The 20,286-nt window shown below is 37.2% G+C and overlaps 1 protein-coding gene across 4 annotated transcripts in view; it reads right to left on the bottom strand.

Annotated features, from left to right (window-relative positions):
* BZW2 (basic leucine zipper and W2 domains 2) overlaps positions 1-20,286 on the bottom strand; it is a gene marked incomplete at its 3' end in the record, with an annotated part of 59,387 nt that overhangs the window by 23,059 nt on the left and 16,042 nt on the right. For 3 of the 4 annotated variants that reach the window (XM_080818501.1, XM_080818499.1, XM_080818498.1), the window contains exons 2-4: positions 14,080-14,144; positions 4,656-4,832; positions 429-532 (exon numbers count right to left, since the gene is read on the bottom strand). Coding sequence is in view for 3 of the 4 variants with exons in the window: in XM_080818499.1 (XP_080674625.1) it covers positions 429-532; positions 4,656-4,832; positions 14,080-14,137 (339 nt within the window). Of the gene's footprint in view, positions 1-428; positions 533-4,655; positions 4,833-7,072; positions 7,288-14,079; positions 14,145-20,286 lie in introns of those variants that run through there. The other variant, XM_080818500.1, reaches the window with a different exon arrangement.

Genomic DNA, 20,286 nt, shown 5'->3' with positions numbered 1-20,286 from the left:
AAGGTCCTGTTTACCAGGCTGTTCCATTCTACAGTTCCACCACTTCCTGACCTTCAGCGTACCTGCAGGATAAGGTCCTAGACGTGGAACGGCTGGGGGTCAAAGGAAGTGTGTAGTTTAAATTTTAAAAGACAGTACCAAATTGCTCTCCCTAAACATGGTACCAGTTTACACTCCCAAGAGAATTTATGCGAGCATCTGATCCTCTGTGTTCTGTATAGGTAAGAAGTAAAAAAAAGCCTACCTTGGCAAAGTTTTAACGTCCACTGCCTTATTATGAATGCAGTCGAGTATCTTTACATAGGTTTAAGAGCTATCTAACATTCCTATTAAAAAAGTAGCCTGTAGAATTTCTGAACCCAATGTTACCCAAATTCTGCTCAAATGTTTCCCTTCTTACACAACAATCTCTAAATGAGGGGCTCTACCTGAGCATAATTTCGGATGGTTTCATGATCTTCATTTGCTGAAAACACACAGTGGTTGGTCATCTTGGTCTTGTCACCATCATCTATGCGTGTTCCTCCAGGGGCTGAGAAGAGAAAGATAATGATTAAGACAATACTGTAATGAAAGGAGGATTTGCAGAACAGATCGATTCCTGCACATCTAGGAGAATGTTAAAACTAGATGTAAAAATCTATGTAAAAATCACACAAAAATTCATAAGATAGGGTACATGTGTAGATGCATATGTTGTTACATATTTGTGCCTATTTCTAATAGAAAGCAAATCAGTTGATCCATTTTATAGTACCACCATAGTGTGTGAGAGTAATGTTCTACCAGGACCCTATCACTATAAGATCCTATCACTGTAAGTCTGGACTCGATTATTCTCCATGTAGTTCCTGATGTGTCTCACACTGGGACATGGTTCACTTTTTCAGGCTTAATAATATTTTGTGGGATTCCAGCTCATCATCACTGAGGTTGGCCAGACTTGGCTCTATAGAGCAGATCTTGTTAGTTTCTACTTGAGTGGGTTTTAAACCTGTTCCCTCCTCCACTAACGCTACTATCCACGCAGGGTTGAACAGTCTACATTCCGACTCCTTCCTATTTGTATTTGATGACCTGGCAGCTGTGCTGGCTAGCAAAGAGTGTATTTTATTCTCTCTCATCTTTTTTCCCCATGGCCTATACAACGTCATGGAATAAATGGACTAGAACAAAAGAATGTCTCTTTTTCCTATGATTCAAATTTGCACATTCAAAGGCTTCTCCTGTAAGTTTCAATGACGGCCATTACAAACTCTGGTTGATTAGAAGAAAAGAATCAACACTAGGTGTTTTTGTTTTCTGATTCTCCTTCATTGTAATTAGGGTAGGGAGTTTGAATAAACCAACTTAGTTAGACTAATGCCTTTCAAACACTCAACAAATATTTGACGAATATATACATGTGCCAGCCACTTCTTTTATGTATTTATGTAACTATCTTGATTTAGCTTGTGATTTCAGATCTTTGGATGAAAGCGCTATACCTTTCAGACTCCTTTTTCAGACTCCAGCATACCATTTTATAAGCAAATTACTTTTTAGAAAAGTCAGCTCTTTCAGGAATCTATTTTCATGCAATTAATTTAGGCATAAGATTTAATTAGCCCTCTGTAATGAATACAACCACCTGGAACAAAATTTTATTAAGATGATAATCTTCTAAAAACTCTGGGCTAATGACTCCCATCTCACAGAAGTTATATAACTGAAACGTCTGATTTTGAAACTCTAGTGTTATCTCTTAAGAGGTAAGTTTTAAAAACTGCATTCTTTTAAAAAACATTTGTTACACATTAATAATATTGCTACAGCTTGTTAATTTCTTTTCCCCTGATACTGGACTCAAGTATTAATTGCCCTTTCTAAAGTTCTGGTAAGCCTGCTGTTTTCCTCAAAATATAAGCAAAAGAAAATATTTCTTTTAACTACTCTTCAAAAAACACAACTGAAAAACCAGGATGACTACTGTTTTAAGAACAATGGAGGTAAATTTTTTTGTGTGTTTATGAAGACAATTCCCATACTCACTAAGTAAACAAAGTGTTTATGTAAAAAGAACATGCCTCGCTGCCTTTCTTCATTACATCATAGGTCGGGCCTCAGTAGATATCTGGGGGTTGGGCCAGCTGTGCTTCTTAGTCTTACCATACGTGCTGCCCTACCTTTTTGGATATACAGATGTTGAGTGAAAGGGCAAAATCTGGACTGTAGATATAAATTTGCTGATCATCATAATATAGATGGTTAATGAAGATTTGAGATTATCAATGCAAAGTGTACCGATAATTTAATCCATATGTGGGGGCAGTAAGTATGGAAACCCAAGAGTCATGTGAAAGGCATCCAGAGAAATAGAAGTTGAAATGGTCTCATGCAAAGGAAGAAAGTAAACCATTTCAAGAATGACAGAGGGTCAGTAGGAGCTGCCAAGAGGGCATTAAGAAGTGAAAAAGGTCTACAGGAATGACTACTGAAGTCATGAGTGACTTTGGCAAGAACTGGAACTCGTTGAAAACTATTCTTGTGTAGAACTTACCAGTACCTCAATAAAAATATATCATAATTAACGAAACAGGAAAAGCCAATCATCACATCAGAAAATGTTCAACTTCATTATTGATTTAAAGTTTGTGAATGAAAACATCACTTACCTAATGGGCAAAATTTTAAAAAAACTGACAAGTTTGACAGTACCTAATATTATTGCTAAAGGTATAGGTAAACTTGTAGGAACACACGATTTTTGATAAAACATTAATTAGAACATTCCTTTTGAGGGCTGGTCTTCATTCTCTGATAGGTAGACAAAGATAGATAAAGATAGCTCTAGCTCTATCCTTCAATTCATTAATCCCTTACTAAATATATAGATATAATCAGATAAAAGTACAAAGCTATGTGTATATAGATACTAACTATTTGTAATAAAGAAAACTAGGAACAAATTAAATATGCTTCAAAATCAGTATGATTCTGGTTCTTTTTGGTATCATCCAAGGTAACACCCATAGGCATGAGAGCCAACAACATGTTGTTCAGTAAATACAAGAGCCATGCAGGGTATCATACTTGTATAATATCACCCTATTCTTACAAATTAGCATATGTAGGTAAAGAGATTTCTAGAAGGGAATTAATCGAAATATTAACAAGTTATCTCTGGGAAGTGAGATTTGAACACAATACACATAGCTCTTATACTTGGACTTGAATTATCAGCCGTGATAATATAAGATCTTTAAGAACAATAACAGCAATGAAATCAGCCAGGTATGTGGTGAAAAGCAGCAGCACAGATCAAAAGGGGGCCAGCTAGTAAGTGGAGCCATGTACCCCAACGGAGAGATTTCTCAGAGGAAAGAATTTTTAAGTGTAGCTCTACCTAAAAAATGCATGAAAGTACGTACCTTGTCCTTAAATAGGACGGCTTAAAAAGGGTTTCTTTGCCTTTCCTTTTTTTTTTTTTTTAAAGATTTTATTTATTTATGACAGAGAGAGATAACAAGAGAGGGAACACAAACACCAGGAAGCTGGAGACAGAGAAGCAGGCTCCCCACTGAGCAAGGAGCCCGATATAGGGCAGCGATCCCAGGGCGCTGGGATCATGAGCTGAGCTGAAGGCAGACACTTAACAGACTGAGCCACCCAGGCCCCCATTAAGCAGTATTTCTCAAAGAAAGGCACTGCTACCACACTGGAAAGGGCCATTTTTCATTATATTGAATAGCCCTTGCAGAGCAAAATAGGTGGCATACCTCCCTCCACTACCAAGTCTTGTAGCAACCCAAACATTTCTACACACTTGCAAATGCCCCCGAGGCAGCTGAAAATCACTGGCCTAAGGGATCTGACCACTTCTCTTGATTTATGGTTACCACAGGAACTAATTATAAAAACTAAGTTCTAAGAATAACTAGGAGAGGAACAATGGGTCATTATGGCACCTAATCACCATTTAGATCAACATACCATGTCACTGAAAGTATTCTAAAGCTTTCTTCCTAGATGCCTCTGCTCCATAATTTTTATTTTGCTTTTTTAACTTACCTTTAATAATTTTAGAACCTCTACCCTTACTCCTTTTACCTATATGCTCACAACTACTCATTTTTTAAAAACCAGAGTGGAACTGTATTTCTGACATTTTCTTATTTATGGATTAGAAAGCATTTAATGAAAAACAGAGAATTACTTTTAAATTTGTTAATAGTTACATTTCACCACATGAAAAAAGGCTGGGCTTCAAAAGAAAGGCGCTGTGGCCTTTGGGGGTGAATTAAATACACTGGAAGGAACTGGCAGACACGCACTGAGTTATACTCTACTACAGGAATTACTTACTCCTCCTATATCTGCTCCAGAAGCATGTAAGAATTAGGGACTCATGAATAGCTGGCCTTTGGCTGTAAAGCAAAGTGGGCATGCTATGACATCCATAAAAACTGGAATTTCTAAGCCTTTCTTAACCAGTAACTTTCTACTGCCCCGCTACTACCATTCCAAACTGCAAACTAGGTAAAAATTGTAGAGGTTCCCATTTGTGTTTTTTTATCAGCTCTCATTAACGTGAATTTATAAAGATTCTATCTTACAAGGAAATACTCCAGTGGAATGGAAAGTACTTGAGGAAGAATTGATAACGCACGGCTTACCAAGCATACTGCCAGCCACCAGGATATCGAAGAGTGTGTCTGCATAGCGACGATAATCTAATCTCGAGCCTGTGGAATCCAGAAACTTGGCTACAGCCTCAAGGTCGTCACCAGCTTCATTAAGCCCCTGGACAAGTGTATCCCTGAAGACTGTGGGTTCGAATTTCTCTTTTTCATCTAAAATAAATGTTACAAAATATTCCTTTTATTTACAGAACCTATTCCCCGATGCAACCGTACATTTCCTTTGTTCATTATTCTTTATTTGAGAGTGTGGTTATTTAAAAGTTGGAAGACAACTAATTTTTTATTAGATTTACATGTTCTGAAACCCCTTGTTGAAACATTTACTCAATCACATGATTTATTTTCTATTTAAAGGGGTCACAAAAATATGTTAAAAGTCAAACTAATACATAATAAAATTGATAACTGATCATTTCTGTCATTTGTAGGATAGGCCAATGTAATCTATTAACCCTAACCACTTGAGAAAAAATAAAGTATAACAATCAAAACTTAAAATTTTGTTTTATTTAGGATAAAGAAAATGACTGAGGGAGAATTGCCTAAGAATAAAGGAGAATATACAATTAACAAAATAAAGATTAGGAGTGAGGAAATGAAGAGGGACATTTTTTTATTATTTATTATTATTATTCTTATTACTGACATATACTAGTTTCAGTTATCAATATATCAATTATATAACTAACACATTAGTTTCAGATGTGCAGCATGATTCAGTGTTTGTATATTTTGCAAAATGATTACCACAGTAAGTCTAGTTAACATCTACTACCATACACAATTAGAATTCTTTTTTCTTGTGATGAGAAGTTTTAAGATCTAGCCTACCAGCAACTTTCTATCATACCATACAGTATCATTAACTATAGTCACCAAGCTGTACATCACATCCCTGGAACTTACGTATTTCATTACTGGAAGTTTGTTCCTTCTGACTACCTTCACACATTTTGCCAGCCCCTCCACTCTCTGTCTCTGGCAACCACTAGTCTGTTCTCTGTGTGATTGAGTTTGGGTTTTTGTTTTGTCTGGGGAGAGTCCACGCATAACTAAGATCATATGGTGTTTGTGTTTTTCTGTCTGACTTATTTCATTGATCATAATGCCCTCAAGGTCTACCCGTTTGCCCCAAACAATAAGATTTCCTTCTCTTTATGGCTCAATAATATTCTTATGGTATATATGTATATACCACATTTTCTTTATCCATTCATCCATCGATGGATACTTAGGTCGCTTCCATACCTTGGCTATTGTAAATAATGCTGCAATGAACATGGGAGTGCCTCTATCTTTTCAACTTACTGTTTTCATTTTCTTTTTTTTTTTAAAGATTTTATTTTATTTATTTGACAGACAGAGATCGCAAGTAGGCACAGAGAGAGGAAGGGAAGCAGGCTCCCCGCTGAGCAGAGAGCCCAATGTGGGGCTGGATCCCAGGACCCTGGGATCATGACCTGAGCCGAAGGCAGAGGCTTTAACCTACTGAGCCACCCAGGTGCCCCTGTTTTCATTTTCTTAAGATAAATACCCAGTAGTAGAATCACTGAATCATATGGAAGTTTATTTTAAAATTTTAAAGAAGATTTATTTATTTATTTTAGAGAGAGCATGTGTGGTGGGGGTGGGGTGCATGGGAAAAGAGAGAAAGGGAAAATCCTCTAGCTGACTCCCTGCTGAGTATGGAGTCCAACATGGGACTGGATCCCAGGACCCTGAGATGAGGACCTGAGCTGAAATCAAGAATCAGCCACTTAATTCAGTCACCCGGGTGCCCCTTTAAATTTCTGAGGAAATTTCATCCTGTTTTTCATAGTGGCTATGCCACTCTACATTCCCACCAATATTTCATGAAGATTTCCTTTTCTCCACATGTATATTAACACTTATTTCATTTTACAAGATAAGTTATTCCAGGGCACTTAAATATTTAATATATATCATGAACTATATATGTATACTTACGGCTTCAGAGCAGATGTTCCCAGTCTTTTTGGTCTCATGACCCCTTGCCACCCTTAAAAAGTACTGAGGATTCCATAGCTTTCTTGTGTAAAGAGGTTATAACTATAGATACTTACTTTATAGAAATTAAAACAAAATTTAAAAATATTTATCAAATTAAAAAAAAATTAGTGTGAAGACAGGCTTTGTTTAATCTCTTTAATGCCTGGCTTAATAGCAGACAGATGGATTCCCATATCCACTGTTTGCAATCTGTTGTGATATCACACATCATGTAGGCTCTGGGAAACGACCATAAACCATGAGTGAACATGTAAAAGAGGCAAAACAAATCTTAGTTATAATGAAAATAGTTTTGAATTTGTAGAACCCCTGAAAGGGCTTCAGAGGATGTAGGGATATGGATATATGGAGTTTCCTACCTTTAGCAGACTCAAGAGAGACTTCTTGTGGAAGGTCAGTTTGGAGTCAGATCTTATTTTTTCTATTTTCTTTCTTTTTTTTTTTTTTTTAAGTAATCTCTGTGCCCAGTGTGGGGCTTGAACTCATGACCCCAAGATCAAGAGTCCCATGTTTTATCAACTGAACCAGCTGGGGGCCACTGGAACCAGATCCTAAACAAAGCAAGGATCATACACTGTTGAAAAGAAGTGAAGATGACAAACCAGAGGTCAGAAGAGGCAGAAAAAGAATATGACTAAATTAAAGGTAAATGTAGGGTTCAATTCAAAAGGAGTTCACCTTCCTCTCTTCTTTCCGAGAATAAGTTTGGATGTGGAAAGGGGTGGGGGGTGGGGGAGGATGAATGAGAAACTTCACAAAAATCCCATCATAAATACCTTTAGAGAGATAAGCGGACACTGCAACTGTAAGAAAGGAGGAGGAGGAAGAAAGGAAGACTAAAATGTTAAAAAAAAAAAAAGAAACATTTCATGAATAAAAAGAGTTCTTGGAAATGAAAACTATGATAGAAAAAGTAAAAAACTCAATAGAAGAGTTGAAAAAGAAAGCTGAGACTCTCTCTCAGAAACTAGAAAAAAAATTCAAGAAAAAGAGACACAAAAAAATAGGAGCAAAAAAAATAAGAAAAAGGGCACACCAGTCAAACGTCCAAATAATTTTAATGAGAATTTTTTTAAGATTTTATTTTTTTAAAAATAATCTCTATACCCAAAGCAGGGCTCAAACTCATAACCTGAGATCAAGAGTCACATATTCCACAGACTGAGCCAGCCAGGTACCCTGATAATTTTTTTTAAAGGAAAAAAATGATTTAAAAATTTCAAGAAAAATTTTACAGAGTTGAAGGACATGAGTTTCTCAGTAAAGAGCCATCTGCAAACAAAGATTCAAAGTGGGCCCACAATAAGACGTTAAGATGCTGACGTTCTCGTGTAATCCCAATGCTGGGAACAAAGCAGCTATTGGCAGTTTCAGGGGCAAAACCCCAAATCACATATAAACTATCAAAAAACAGAATGACATTAAAGATTTTTATTTATTTATTTTTTGACACAGAGAAAGAGAGAGCTCACCAGCAGGGGGGAATGGCAGTCAGAGGGAGAGGGGGAAGCAGACTCCTCGCTGAGCAAGGAGCCTGATGCAGGATTTGATCCCAAGGACCCTGGGACCATGACCTGAGCCCAAGGCAGCCGCTTAACTGACCGAGCCACCCAGGCACCCCAGAATGACAGGAATACCAGAAACCAGAAGAAATTTCTTCAAAATTCTGATGGAAAATGGTTTCCAAACTCTAAGTCTGGGGTTCAAACTGTCAACTAAGCGTAAAAGCTGAATAAACGTATTTTAAGACATATGAGGCCTCAAAAATGTTTCTCACACACTATTTTCTAAAAAGCTACTGAAGTCAATGCTCCACCAAAATGAGAGTAACTCATGATCTCATGATCTTATCAAGTCATGAGATCCCAGGAAAAAGAGAAAAAAAATAGGAGAAGGGCAACAGGGCTCTCCGGGACAGTGGAGAAAAGATACTGTAAACATCTCACATTGTCAGCTGTACCGCTGGCCTAGAGGGCTCGTCACTATGATAGCATCATCTGATATATGATAAGAATTCCTCAAGTTTTTGTATTAAAAGAGTTACATAAGGAAGGGAAAGGTTGGTACTGAGTCGTGTTAAGGCACAGACAACAACAGCAACAAAAAGGGGTAAATTATGAAATTTAAATTATGAAACATTAACTCCAAAGACAAAATGATGTTCAGGAGAAGAGTAATCCAGCAACAGCTGAACTGTGAAGGACGTGCGCAAAGTCACAGCAAGAGAAACCCTACACAGTGGTCTAGCTAGAAGAATCGAGAGGTCGTCTGCAGGTGGGTAGGGCAGTGAAGAGAGCAAAACCCTCATCTTCCTCAGTATCAAGTGCAGATCTGATGCCTCCCCCAGAAAAGTCAGAAAACAGCCATGTAAGAATGTTCTGTGGTTAGGCGAACATACAATTAAAAGGAGCCTATGAAGAGCAGAAGGCATTCCTCTTGGGAGTCTATGGGCCGTTGCTAGAACATGTTTTGCAGGATGTTTGACTATTTAAACCACGTGACCTGCACACATTTAAAAACTACTTGAAAACCAGATAGTACCTGTCTGGTTTGTACAGACTGACTACTTATACTGGTCCAGTAAGAGGGCTGAGTTATAAGGGGTTAACCCCAGAGCATCAGAAGCAGAGAAAAACGGCATTCCCAGTACCAGTCAGAGTCACACAGCTTAAGATGCCATCAAGACAGACGTAACTTGAACGCTATGTTTCACAAACAAGAGATAAAAGTTCTTTTGATGCCATAAGCAAAACATTATGCAGCCAAGAACATGCCAATGTTGACTGCAGGAAAAATATAATTAAGGTCTTGTTTTGTGGAGGGGGAGGAAGAGAATGGGAAACTCCAGAGGAACAGATGACAAGACGCTGGAGGAGGGGGCAGCTGTGACTGCGTGGGAAGAACTCACTGGCAGGTGAAGGACATTTCACCCCCCACTCGGGGTCCAGCCAAAAGGTAATTCTCCTAACCCCTTGGCAAAAAAGTTTCCTTTCCTGTTATATGAGAACATGAGAAATGAAAACACCACAAGTTGTTTATTGTCTCGTAACCAGCTTTCAAAACCAGCTGGGGCCATTCCCGCGGTGGCACTATGACCTACTTGAATGTTGATTCGGGTGGTTAAGACAGACTTAGGGGATTCAAAAATTATAAATTTGAGGCATTGGAAAGTGAAAGTTAGTAAATAAGGTAAAAAATCTAGACCATGCTAAGAATTCACGCAGAGGACTTTGGTTTGAATCAGAGAGACAACTTAAAAACTCGTGTTTGTATAAAGCCCTTCATTTCAGTTCTATTTTCCCAAGAGACGTGCCAAGGAAGAGGAAAGTAAGGTGAGGAAGACAGCATGTCATGGCCGAAGATACTCTGGCAGTGAACGATAATGCATTAGGTCAGGATGATTACCTGTAGCTCCGGCATCTCAAGAAGTCGCGATGGCATGCTAGGATTAATCATTCTTTTGCAGGCTGAAAAGAAGCTCCCATCTGTTAAGATGAAATACCCATCCAGAGGAATACAAAATTCCCAAGCAAGAAAATGGCAAGAACACTGACGAGAGTTTGGGGAAACACAGACAATATTTTACCCCAAAGTTCTTTTTTATCTGAAACGACATTACATATCCTTTGTATTCCACTTGAGGACAGTCTAGCAAAAATACCAATAAAATCCTAAAGAAAATACGCTATTACTTCCTTGTGTTTCCATTTGGCAGGTCTAACCTCCCTTGAAGTGGGAAGTGTATAATTAGGGTCTGTTGGTGACTCACAAGTGTGACACTAGAGAGTCAGTCAGGCTGGCCCATTATACTGACAGAGAGAAACAGGCTTATTTCTGATGCTCATATATGCCTGTAAGTTGTCTGAACACATTGCTTCCTCTAGGAACCATGGTAACTAGGTAATGTAATCTTTTTCCTACTGTTGATTAAGTGAAAAATAACAAAACCTACATCCTTTTTTGAATGTCACTCAAGTATAGTAAATGAATAAGAACAATCATGGGCTTTCTAACCATACACATACAAATAGATTCACATATATATATTTACAAACATACATATTTCAACATTTGAAGGTTCACTAAATTAGTGGCTAACACTTACTATAAATCTCAGAGTGATTAAAACTGCGAAGACGGATGAAAATTCTCAGGGGGAACCCAGAGTTTGTGGGCACCCTGGATGCCTGTAGTTGGTCATTTTTTCCTCTCTTATTTTCACTAATTTTAATCCAATTTCTCTACAAGATTTATAGGGAGGTGAGATCAGTTATTAAATATTTCATTTAGCTAAGCATAACAATGGCTCAGGGGAGAAATTTCCACTATTTCAAATTCCCACAAGCCACGCCGGAAAACATAATTCTTTGAAGAAAATACCATAAATAAGATGTGTATATTTCATAAAGGAAAAGAGTCTGAATAGATTTCTAAATGATGTGTCCTATCATGATGTTTAATTTTGATGTTAAGCAATAGAAAATACATTCTTTTTTACTAACTTGACATGGAAGAGTATTAGCTTTGCTAGCAAACATTTTCAAACTGAAGACAGATTCCCAGAAGACAGCCTATGAAAATGACCTTGAAATAGCCTCACTAGATTTTTTTGCCTCAGCTCTATAAAACTGCCAACCATTTATCTGAAGTCAATCCTATCATAATCGCAAGAGAAAAACCAAAGACGATAAATCATCAGGAGGCAATTCACTAGCATAAAGTGTAGAAAATGAGGTTGACTCCATTTTTTTTTGCCCCAGCCAGCATTTTGGCACAAAATAGCTCAAGTGCTGCTGAAATCCCCAACAGCCCTGAGTTATATAAATCCCGATCAACTGACAAATAATACATATTTCTGGGTAGCTCTCTCTGAGTATTACAGCAGCAGGAAGACGCAGGCACAATCTTGCCCACTGAATGAATCAGAGACAAACCAGCTCCGAATTAGAGAAAACCTTTCCAGTTCAAAACTGAAGACTGACTCTCTAAGGGCCAGTTTACTTGTTGCATCAAGTTGGCTGTTGTGCAATCCTTGGGTCCTCTCTTGGCTTTTAAGCTCAGTTACGGTGAATCAGCGTCACAGGAATAAAGCTGCTCAAGCTGGAGATCCAGCTCTGAGGTTAACACGTTCCCCCAGTGGGCAGGGGGAAGCGAACCTTTCTGCACCTCACAGCTGGGCATATGTTAGATATTATCACATTACCAGGCTCCACAATACCTTAACTATAATTAGTGTTCTGAACTATACTGTTCCTTACAGACAAAGTCCTTATAAAATCATCTCGACATCATTTTTTCCCCATTGCTTTTAAACCATGAGATAATGAAAGTAATGAATTGACTGTAAGGTCTCGTATTGATAATGTCTGGATTTCAATGGGGAAATGTAGAGGGGACACAATTTCTAAGCCCAAGATAAGGGCCAAGATGAGGACCAAGCAAGCAGAGGGAGATAGATGGCTCAGGCCACGTGCCTTAGTTTATAGGGATGAGCCAGGGATGAAAAAAAAAATAGAAAAGGGGAAAGCACAAGACAAAAATACTGTACAAAATAACCACCTTTTGCTTACTTTACAGTTTTTTGTTTTCATTTTTAGTAGGAACGTGAATTCCCAGCAAGCAGCATTTATAGTTAAATTCAGCCTCCAAAAAGTGTGGAGATTCCTTAAGAAATTAAAAATAGAGATTCCCTATGACCCTGCAATTGCACTACTGGGTATTTACCCCAAAGATACAGATGTAGTGAAAAGAAGGGCCATCTTTACCCCAATGTTCTAGCAGCAATGGCCACAGTCACCAAACCGTGGAAAGAGCCAAGATGCCCTTCAACGGACAAATGGATAAGGAAGATGTGGTCCATATACACTACGGAGTATTATGCCTCCATCAGAAGGGATGAATACCCAACTTTTGTATCAACATGGATGGGACTGGAAGAGATTATGCTGAGTGAAGTAAGTCAAGCAGAGAGAGTCAATTATCATAAGGCTTCACTTATTTGTGGAGCATAAGAAATAACACGGAGGACATGGGGAAATGGAGAGGAGAAGGGAGTTGAGAGAAACTGGAGGGGGAGATGAGCCATGAGAGACTATGGATTCTGGAAAAACAATCTGAGGGTTTTGAAGGGGCGGGGGTGGGAGGTTGGGGGAGCCTGGTGGTGGGTATTATGGAGGGCACATATTGCACGGAGCACTAGGTGTGGTGCATCAACAATGAATTGTTACACTGAAAAGAAATTAAATAAAAAAAAGAAAATTCAGCCTCCACTGCTATCTAGTGACTCTCACGAACTCTTCCACTCCAAGCGACTGATTGCATTTGGACTTCCTCTCCTTCTGCAAGGCTGGACTTGCTACTTATGCAGATAAGTACTTATGCAAGACAGCACAAGCTGAAGGGGCTACCTCAACATTGGAAATGCCAAAGCCATATATTATGGGCTATGAGCTATCAATTCAACAATTTGGCACTTGGTGATCATTACCTGCCATCAAGTTTTACCACAGCAGTGAGGCCTGCACAGAGATATCCAACTGTCATTCATCTTTCTACATGATACTTCCTTAAATATGTTTCAGTTATTGTCTTCAGTGTTAGTCAACATAATAATTTCATATCATGTTTCCTTTTAAAAAAAGCATCCTTATCAAGTTATAGCTCAATTATTTTTTAAGTCCAAAAGGACTTCTATATAATTATGTAAAACTGATGAAAAATTTACAACTATTCTTTACACAGGAAGGATGGTAAGGTGAACACAGCATAAAAAGAAGTCACTCACACAAACAAAAATGTTACCAGTCATCAAACAGGGTCTGTTACTACCTTTCTACAATAAAAGACATTTGAAAATATCCTGAGCTTTAAAGAAATTTAGGCAGCAAATTTAATATAATTTGACTTCTTAAATTTTCAAATGTAAAAACTCATCAATATCTCCTTCCCTGATTTACTCTTCTCCTAAGTTTTACCGTCTTTGTTCTCAACATTTCCTTAAAAACAACAAAGAAAGCAAAACTCAAATACAAATGCTGATGTCAAGAACAGTAGAGTTTATTGTCTTCATAGCCTCACAGGAGAGTGAGGAAAGCTGACCAGATAGACTCATTCTCCTTTAGTAGATAAAGACACAAAGTTCAGACAAATTAAATGACCTGTCCAAAATCAAACATGTAAATAACCTGCCATTCAAAGGCTTAAATGCAAAACTTCAGATCCTACATCTAGAGCTCAAAAGAAGAGAACAAGGGAGGTTCAGTGGAAACAGGGACAATTTTAATCCCTCTGCAATCTCCCAAATTGGTTAGAACTTTACCCACTTTCCCAACCCCCATATACACGCAGACATGCAGCACAATCTTACCCCTTTTCCGAGTTTTGAACCGCTGGCCTGTTAGCACTGGCTTCTGATGCTTATTCATAAAATTTCTGAAAACAAAGAAAATAAATATTATATATTTCAAATAAGCAGTTCACATAAAAATATATGGCTAATAAGCATATGTTCCACCTCACTTGTACTGAATATACTTTTAAAAGCAGGTTTAACTTAACTGTTGAACTAGCAAAACTTCTGAAATTTAATACTATCTAGTGTTGGCAAGAGACATAGGGAAAACTACCACAGGCATAAACTTTGACAGAGGGAATAAACTCCATGCAGTACTTTGGGGAAGCATTTGGTGAATATAAATATTTACATGTACATAACCCGTGGTCCACAATTCTTTTACTAGAAATTCACTTTGTCGTTTTACCCACACAAATATGCATAATTATGCCTGTATGCATGCATGTATGTGCGTGTGTATAAAAGGATTTAGTCGCGGGGCACCTGGGCGGCTCAGTGGGTTGAGCCTCTGCCTTCAGCTTGGGTCATGGTCTCAGGGTCCTGGGACGGAGCCCTGGCATCAGGCTCTCTGCTCAGCAGGGAGCCTGCCTACAACCCCCACCCCCATCCCGTCTCTTTCTGCCTGCCTCTCTCCCTACTTGTGATTTCTCTATCAAATAAATAAATAAATAAATCTTTTTAAAAGAAGTGTGAAGTGTAATTTTCTGGTTAAAAAGGGAATATACATAATACTTGCTTTTCTCTGCAAAGAAAATTTAAGATTACATTATCTTCAAAAAAAGTAAAAAGAACTTGCTCTGTAAGACCTCTTTCATATTAAGAATAATTTTGTGGCATTAATATTACAATATGAAAATATGTCCAGATTGCCAAAATTATGAAGACAACACAATTAAGAAAATGTCAAGCAAATTATTTAATTACCTTTCAAAGTTCTTTTTGAATTGTGATTTGAGAATGTCTAGATTTTTTTAATTAAGTCACCACTAAACAATCAAGAAAATGTGCTCTATTCAAGTAAACAATTTAGTTATGTCTCAAAGTTTTAAAAGATCCTTAAGAACATGTAAAAATGATTCTATTTACATATCAAAACTTTCCATACCACGAAAGAAGAAAATCTATTTTCATATGGAAAGTAATCCATTTACCACTTAAAACTTAAATCATAATTTAAAAAGTGGAATGGATTAAAAAGAAAAGTAACAAACACAAAAAGGATTTTCTGTTATGCTTTAAATACAGAGAATTTTTATTAATACTATAAAGTGAACTTAATGTATCAGGCTTTGAGCTATAAAGGTGACTAAGCCAGATTCCATGCTCTCAGGGAGCACAGGGCCTAGAGGAGATAAAATAGGCAAACATTTACCGTACAATAGCAGTTACAGATCTAGAACAAAGGGTAGAGAAAGGGATCACTCTATGTGTGTAGGGCAGCAGCTACACACTGAAATAGTTACAAATGCAATAAATGTAATGAAATCTCATTTTATTTGATAGAAGTTGGAAATATAGCTTCTAATGCATTATTTACATTCTCTACTAAACTCCTTCATTCAGAAATTTCCTTGTTGGCATTTTCAACCGATCACTCTGGACTAGCAAACATTTCACTGGGGTACTCACAATGAATATGCATGTGTTTCTTGTTTCTACACCTCCCCAAACACTACAAATATTACATAAAATATTTTCCTGTGCCAGCAAAGAAAAAAAAACCTGCTAAAGAGTTTAGGTCTCATACTGAGGTATAAAAATAAAAAGAGACTCCAAGCAGTCTGAAACTTTTTTAGCAGGTGACCATGCTGCGGTTACTCTTTGTTAAAGATGTCTCTGTTTTGGAATCAATAAAGAATATTTTAAAAGTGGGAGCCTTCTCTAAAAGTTTTATTTTACTGTCCAGAATAGAAACTCACAGAATTCTCTAACTCTACCTTAGCATTCTGTTGCTGTTTTTCTGCTAATGAGTAATTACCACAAAACACAGCCTACCGCTGAGGACTGAGAATGAGAGAATTACTCTATTTTAAAAATCTATAGTTCCGTTTATAGTTTCTTCAGTTCTAAGCACAAAAGTTTGTTTCTTCGTGGTCTCATCTTGTGACCTTATTTTGCACGCCCTCCGTATATGGGAGGTGGAAAACAGCAGAGGAACATGTCAATGAAAAAGCATACAAAGATTCTGACGTACACAGCAGCAAAAATTAACGCAAACACAAACAGCAACTCACTGACTGGTATTGAAAGACTAAATGAAGATATTCCGTTCACCAAAAGTCTCTACCGCTTAGCTGTTACTATTTAGAGCAGAGGCTTGGCTTGTCTCTAAATTTAGCCATCCGTGCTACATTATAATCTGCTCCAGCAAGGGTCAGGCTTTATAAGGCACTCACTGAAGCCCGGGTGGGAGAGGGAAGCAAGGGCACTTTGAATAAGAAACTGTGCTAGTTTCAATCTGGGAAAGTAACGAAGAATAACAAAGATAGCTGCGTTAGGCCAATGTCAAATGCTTATTTTGATTAGGCTGCATGAAAACAACTAACTAAAACTACATACACATAGGTATGTATACATACATATTTTAAATCAGAGTTTAACAGAATCCTCAGAGACAAAACTTATCTGGGGTACAGTCTATAATGCATTCAAAAATCTATAAGCCAAACATACAGATAAAATAAAAATAAGCTCATTCCCCGCCCCCCAACAATGGAAAAACAACTGGATTTAAACATTTCACGTTATCTAAGAGACTCCCTTTCTTGGATATTCCACAAGAGAAAAGACAATAAAATATTAAAAAGATTCAATCAAAATTTCAAAACTAAGTACACTATTAATGAAATAAACATCTTTTGAATAAACTCCTGAACTGAAAGACCCAACTGAAACATTTTTCGGTTTAACACGTAAGAAATAAAATTTCACCCACCTCCCTCTGTTACTATTCTGTCCTGGGTCCCTTGTAGATTCTACCCCTTATTCCCAACTGACTCTGGGCCCAAGTGTGACTATGGGCCAGCAGCTCAGATGGATTGGCCTCTTGGCAACTGTGTACTAATTCTGCCAGGTGCCCAGCACACCTTGAGTGGATTGACAGGTTGTGTGTTGTCCTGCCTGATATTTTTCTTCTTTAATTCCCTTCATTTTGGAAAGAACCTGACCTACCAGAGAAAGACTGATTTTCTTGTTGTTCCTATAAGGGGATGACTGTTCTGGTCTCGATAATTGCTGAACTATGAAAATCTGCCTTAGTGCTAATATATGCATATAACTAGGCTATTCAAACAACCTCATATATGAATATGAATATGCTAATGGGGGTCACAATCTTCTCCTATAAAGGGATAAAAGAAAATGAGACATACGGTGTGTGTTCCAACTACTCAGTTCTGCTGTTAGAACCTGAAAGCAGCCATAGATCATATGTAAACAAGTTATTCCAATAAAACTTTATTTACAGAACAAGTGGTGGATCACACTGGGTTCTCAGGCTATATGGTTCACCATTCCCCATTCTAAAGCCATGTATCCAACAGAAGTGTCTGTGATGGTGGAAATGTTCTGTATCTGTACTGTCTAATATGGAAGCTACTAGACATATGTAGCCCTTGAGTCCTTGAAATGTGGCTAGTGTAACTGAGTGTAATTAATTAAATAAATTTAATTTAATTTTCATTAATTAAAGTGAAAATAACCAATATGGCTAATGGTTATGTTGGACAAGCCAGTTCTAAAGAATTCATTATGGCCCAACACACTTCATTTTGATAAAAGAGGTGAAAATACATCCAAAGAATAGAAAGTTTTTAATTAATTTTTTTTTTTCAGATAAAGTAGCTCTGAGGAGCATTTTGCCCAAATTTCAAAACCAGGAAGCCATGGTGAGAAAGAAAAAAAAACAAAAAACAAAACCAAACTTCAAAGCAAAACTCTGTGTGTAATAAATAATCCTGGAGACAGTGAGAAGAAAAAAAGATTTTCAATTCTAAGATAATAAAAGTTATAGGGCAACAATATCATTTCCAAAGTATAAAGTGTTTCATAAAGAAACAGTAACACTAGCACACAATACCTGTAATATTACTGAGTCACTTCATTGCAACATTCTCAGGAAGTACTTTGTGTTTAGGAGTAACTTTCAAGAACTATCTTTTATTCTATGTTCCAAAGGAGCAAAATAATGTACCATAAAAAGAACAAACTAAAAATCGCCCATAGTTATGAACTCTTCTTTCCATTAAAGTGAAAACTCCAAGGACGAACATCATAAAATCCTTTACAGAAAGTTGTCATGTCCAGGAGTCATTTGGGTTGATAACAATGATCTCAAAAGAAGCAAAAATAATTAAGGTGCACTCTGAAAGTGTAAATTATTAACATTCTAAAGCAATAGACCAGATAAATGTTTACAGTAACACTATACTTTGCCCAGAATAACATTAGCTTGTTTAATGTCCTTGTCATGATTTTATACCAAACAGCCTCTCTATAACCCAAATCACCCAGCCTCTACAAAATGTTTCATTGCATCTCCAAGCAAATTCTATGTAGGTTTTAGTTTTTATAATAATTGAAAAAGATGAAATTTAAAATAGTAGCCTACCTATAAAAGAAAAATGTTTCTAAATAAAATCAAACATTCCCTTCTTTAGGACAAAAATATTACTGTTATATTCATATCCCCTTTACTCTTTCTTATCTTTAATGGTATGAAAGCACAAAAACAATCTTTCTTAAAGAACACCAATCTTAAAAAAAAAAAAAAAAAACAAAACTTAATAATAGTTCACCCCTCAAAAATTTACAGCTATGTATTTCCAGAGGGACATTAATGGTGGAAACTTAAAATCGTGCTAAGCAACCACCTGACAAGGAAAGAAGGACCAATGCCCAAGGGAATTATGTTGTGAAAAAGAGTACTAAGAGCTAACTGTTCATCTAAATCTTTTAAGATATAAAGGCATCATGATAAAATTTCCTTTAGCACATTTCCCAATTTCACTCCTTAAACTTATAAGTATACCTACCTTGTTTCCAAATGCTAATATCCTGTTTTCCTTGTAGCAAAAATAGAAATATTCTAAAAATTACACTTTAAGTATCACCTACCTCTTCATAGAAATAAATGAAGACAATGTGCAATGTAATTGATTTCCTCCTAGTGAAATTAATTTAGAAAACCTTCAAGAATTGGAAATAAAATCCTAATAAAATGCTTTCATCCTACCAGTTCATGCCCTCTGCTTAGAGTCACTTCTACAAAGCACCCTGGGCACGTACATTCCCTTCTCTGCACTTCCATTTTCCCCAGAAGCAATCTCTCCCCAGATCCTTCCCTTCCTTTAATAATTGACCAGGCATATTCATTCAACTTTACAGATGGTCTAATCCTGCTGATGTGATTTTGAAGTCTCTCAATACTTGAAAAGACGCAAGCACACATATACAACAGACATTGTAGCACACCTTGGCTTTTAGAAAACCAGTCCCTCAAATATAATGCTTCAAAGTATTTTAATAGCAAAATGCCCCCAAGCCTCTGTTCCAGGTAAGTTAAGCCACTTAGAACTTTTGTCTACCAGACAACAGCATTGTGATGAATGCATACCTACAATATCTCAAACCATAAATTTTGAGAATTTAGAGGAGATGGTGGTATAAAACAAGGAAATGCCCAAAGATTAGGCAGCTATGGTTTAAATATTTATTAATTTGTATTTTGGGGCAGCCTTTCATTCTGGGGTGATTGTATCTCCCCAGGGGACATGTAGCAATGTCTGTAGATCTTTATTTTGTCACACTGGGGAAGTGGGGATGCTACTGACGTCTAGTTGGGAGATGCCACGGACACCACTAAGTAATGGACACCGCAGAGGAAAGCCCCTGCAACAAAGGGTTCTCTGGCCCAAAGTTTTAATTGTGCCAACATTGGAAAATCCTACACCTAAAAGGAAAAAATTGTGAGCAAAACCAGAGATGCTCTTTGCTCTCAAGAGTTAAAAATTGTGCACATACATCTAGAACATACCAGATCAACAACCAGGCAGATATTTCCTCAAGTGACTTATTTCTGTTTGCCAAACATTGATGTTAATTTTAGAGAAAACACATTTATCACTGAGTAGCCTGTCATAGCTAAAATCAAAAGTGCAATTAGTATACAAAATAAATGCTTCCCGCAGTCTTTAATACTAATTGCTGTCTTTCCATACT

Source organism: Martes martes (assembly GCF_963455335.1).
Source record: "Martes martes genome assembly, chromosome: 11".
Classification (NCBI taxonomy): Eukaryota; Metazoa; Chordata; class Mammalia; order Carnivora; family Mustelidae; genus Martes; species Martes martes.
Note: the sequence above shows the minus strand (reverse complement) of the source record. Positions and strands in the feature narration are given on the sequence as shown.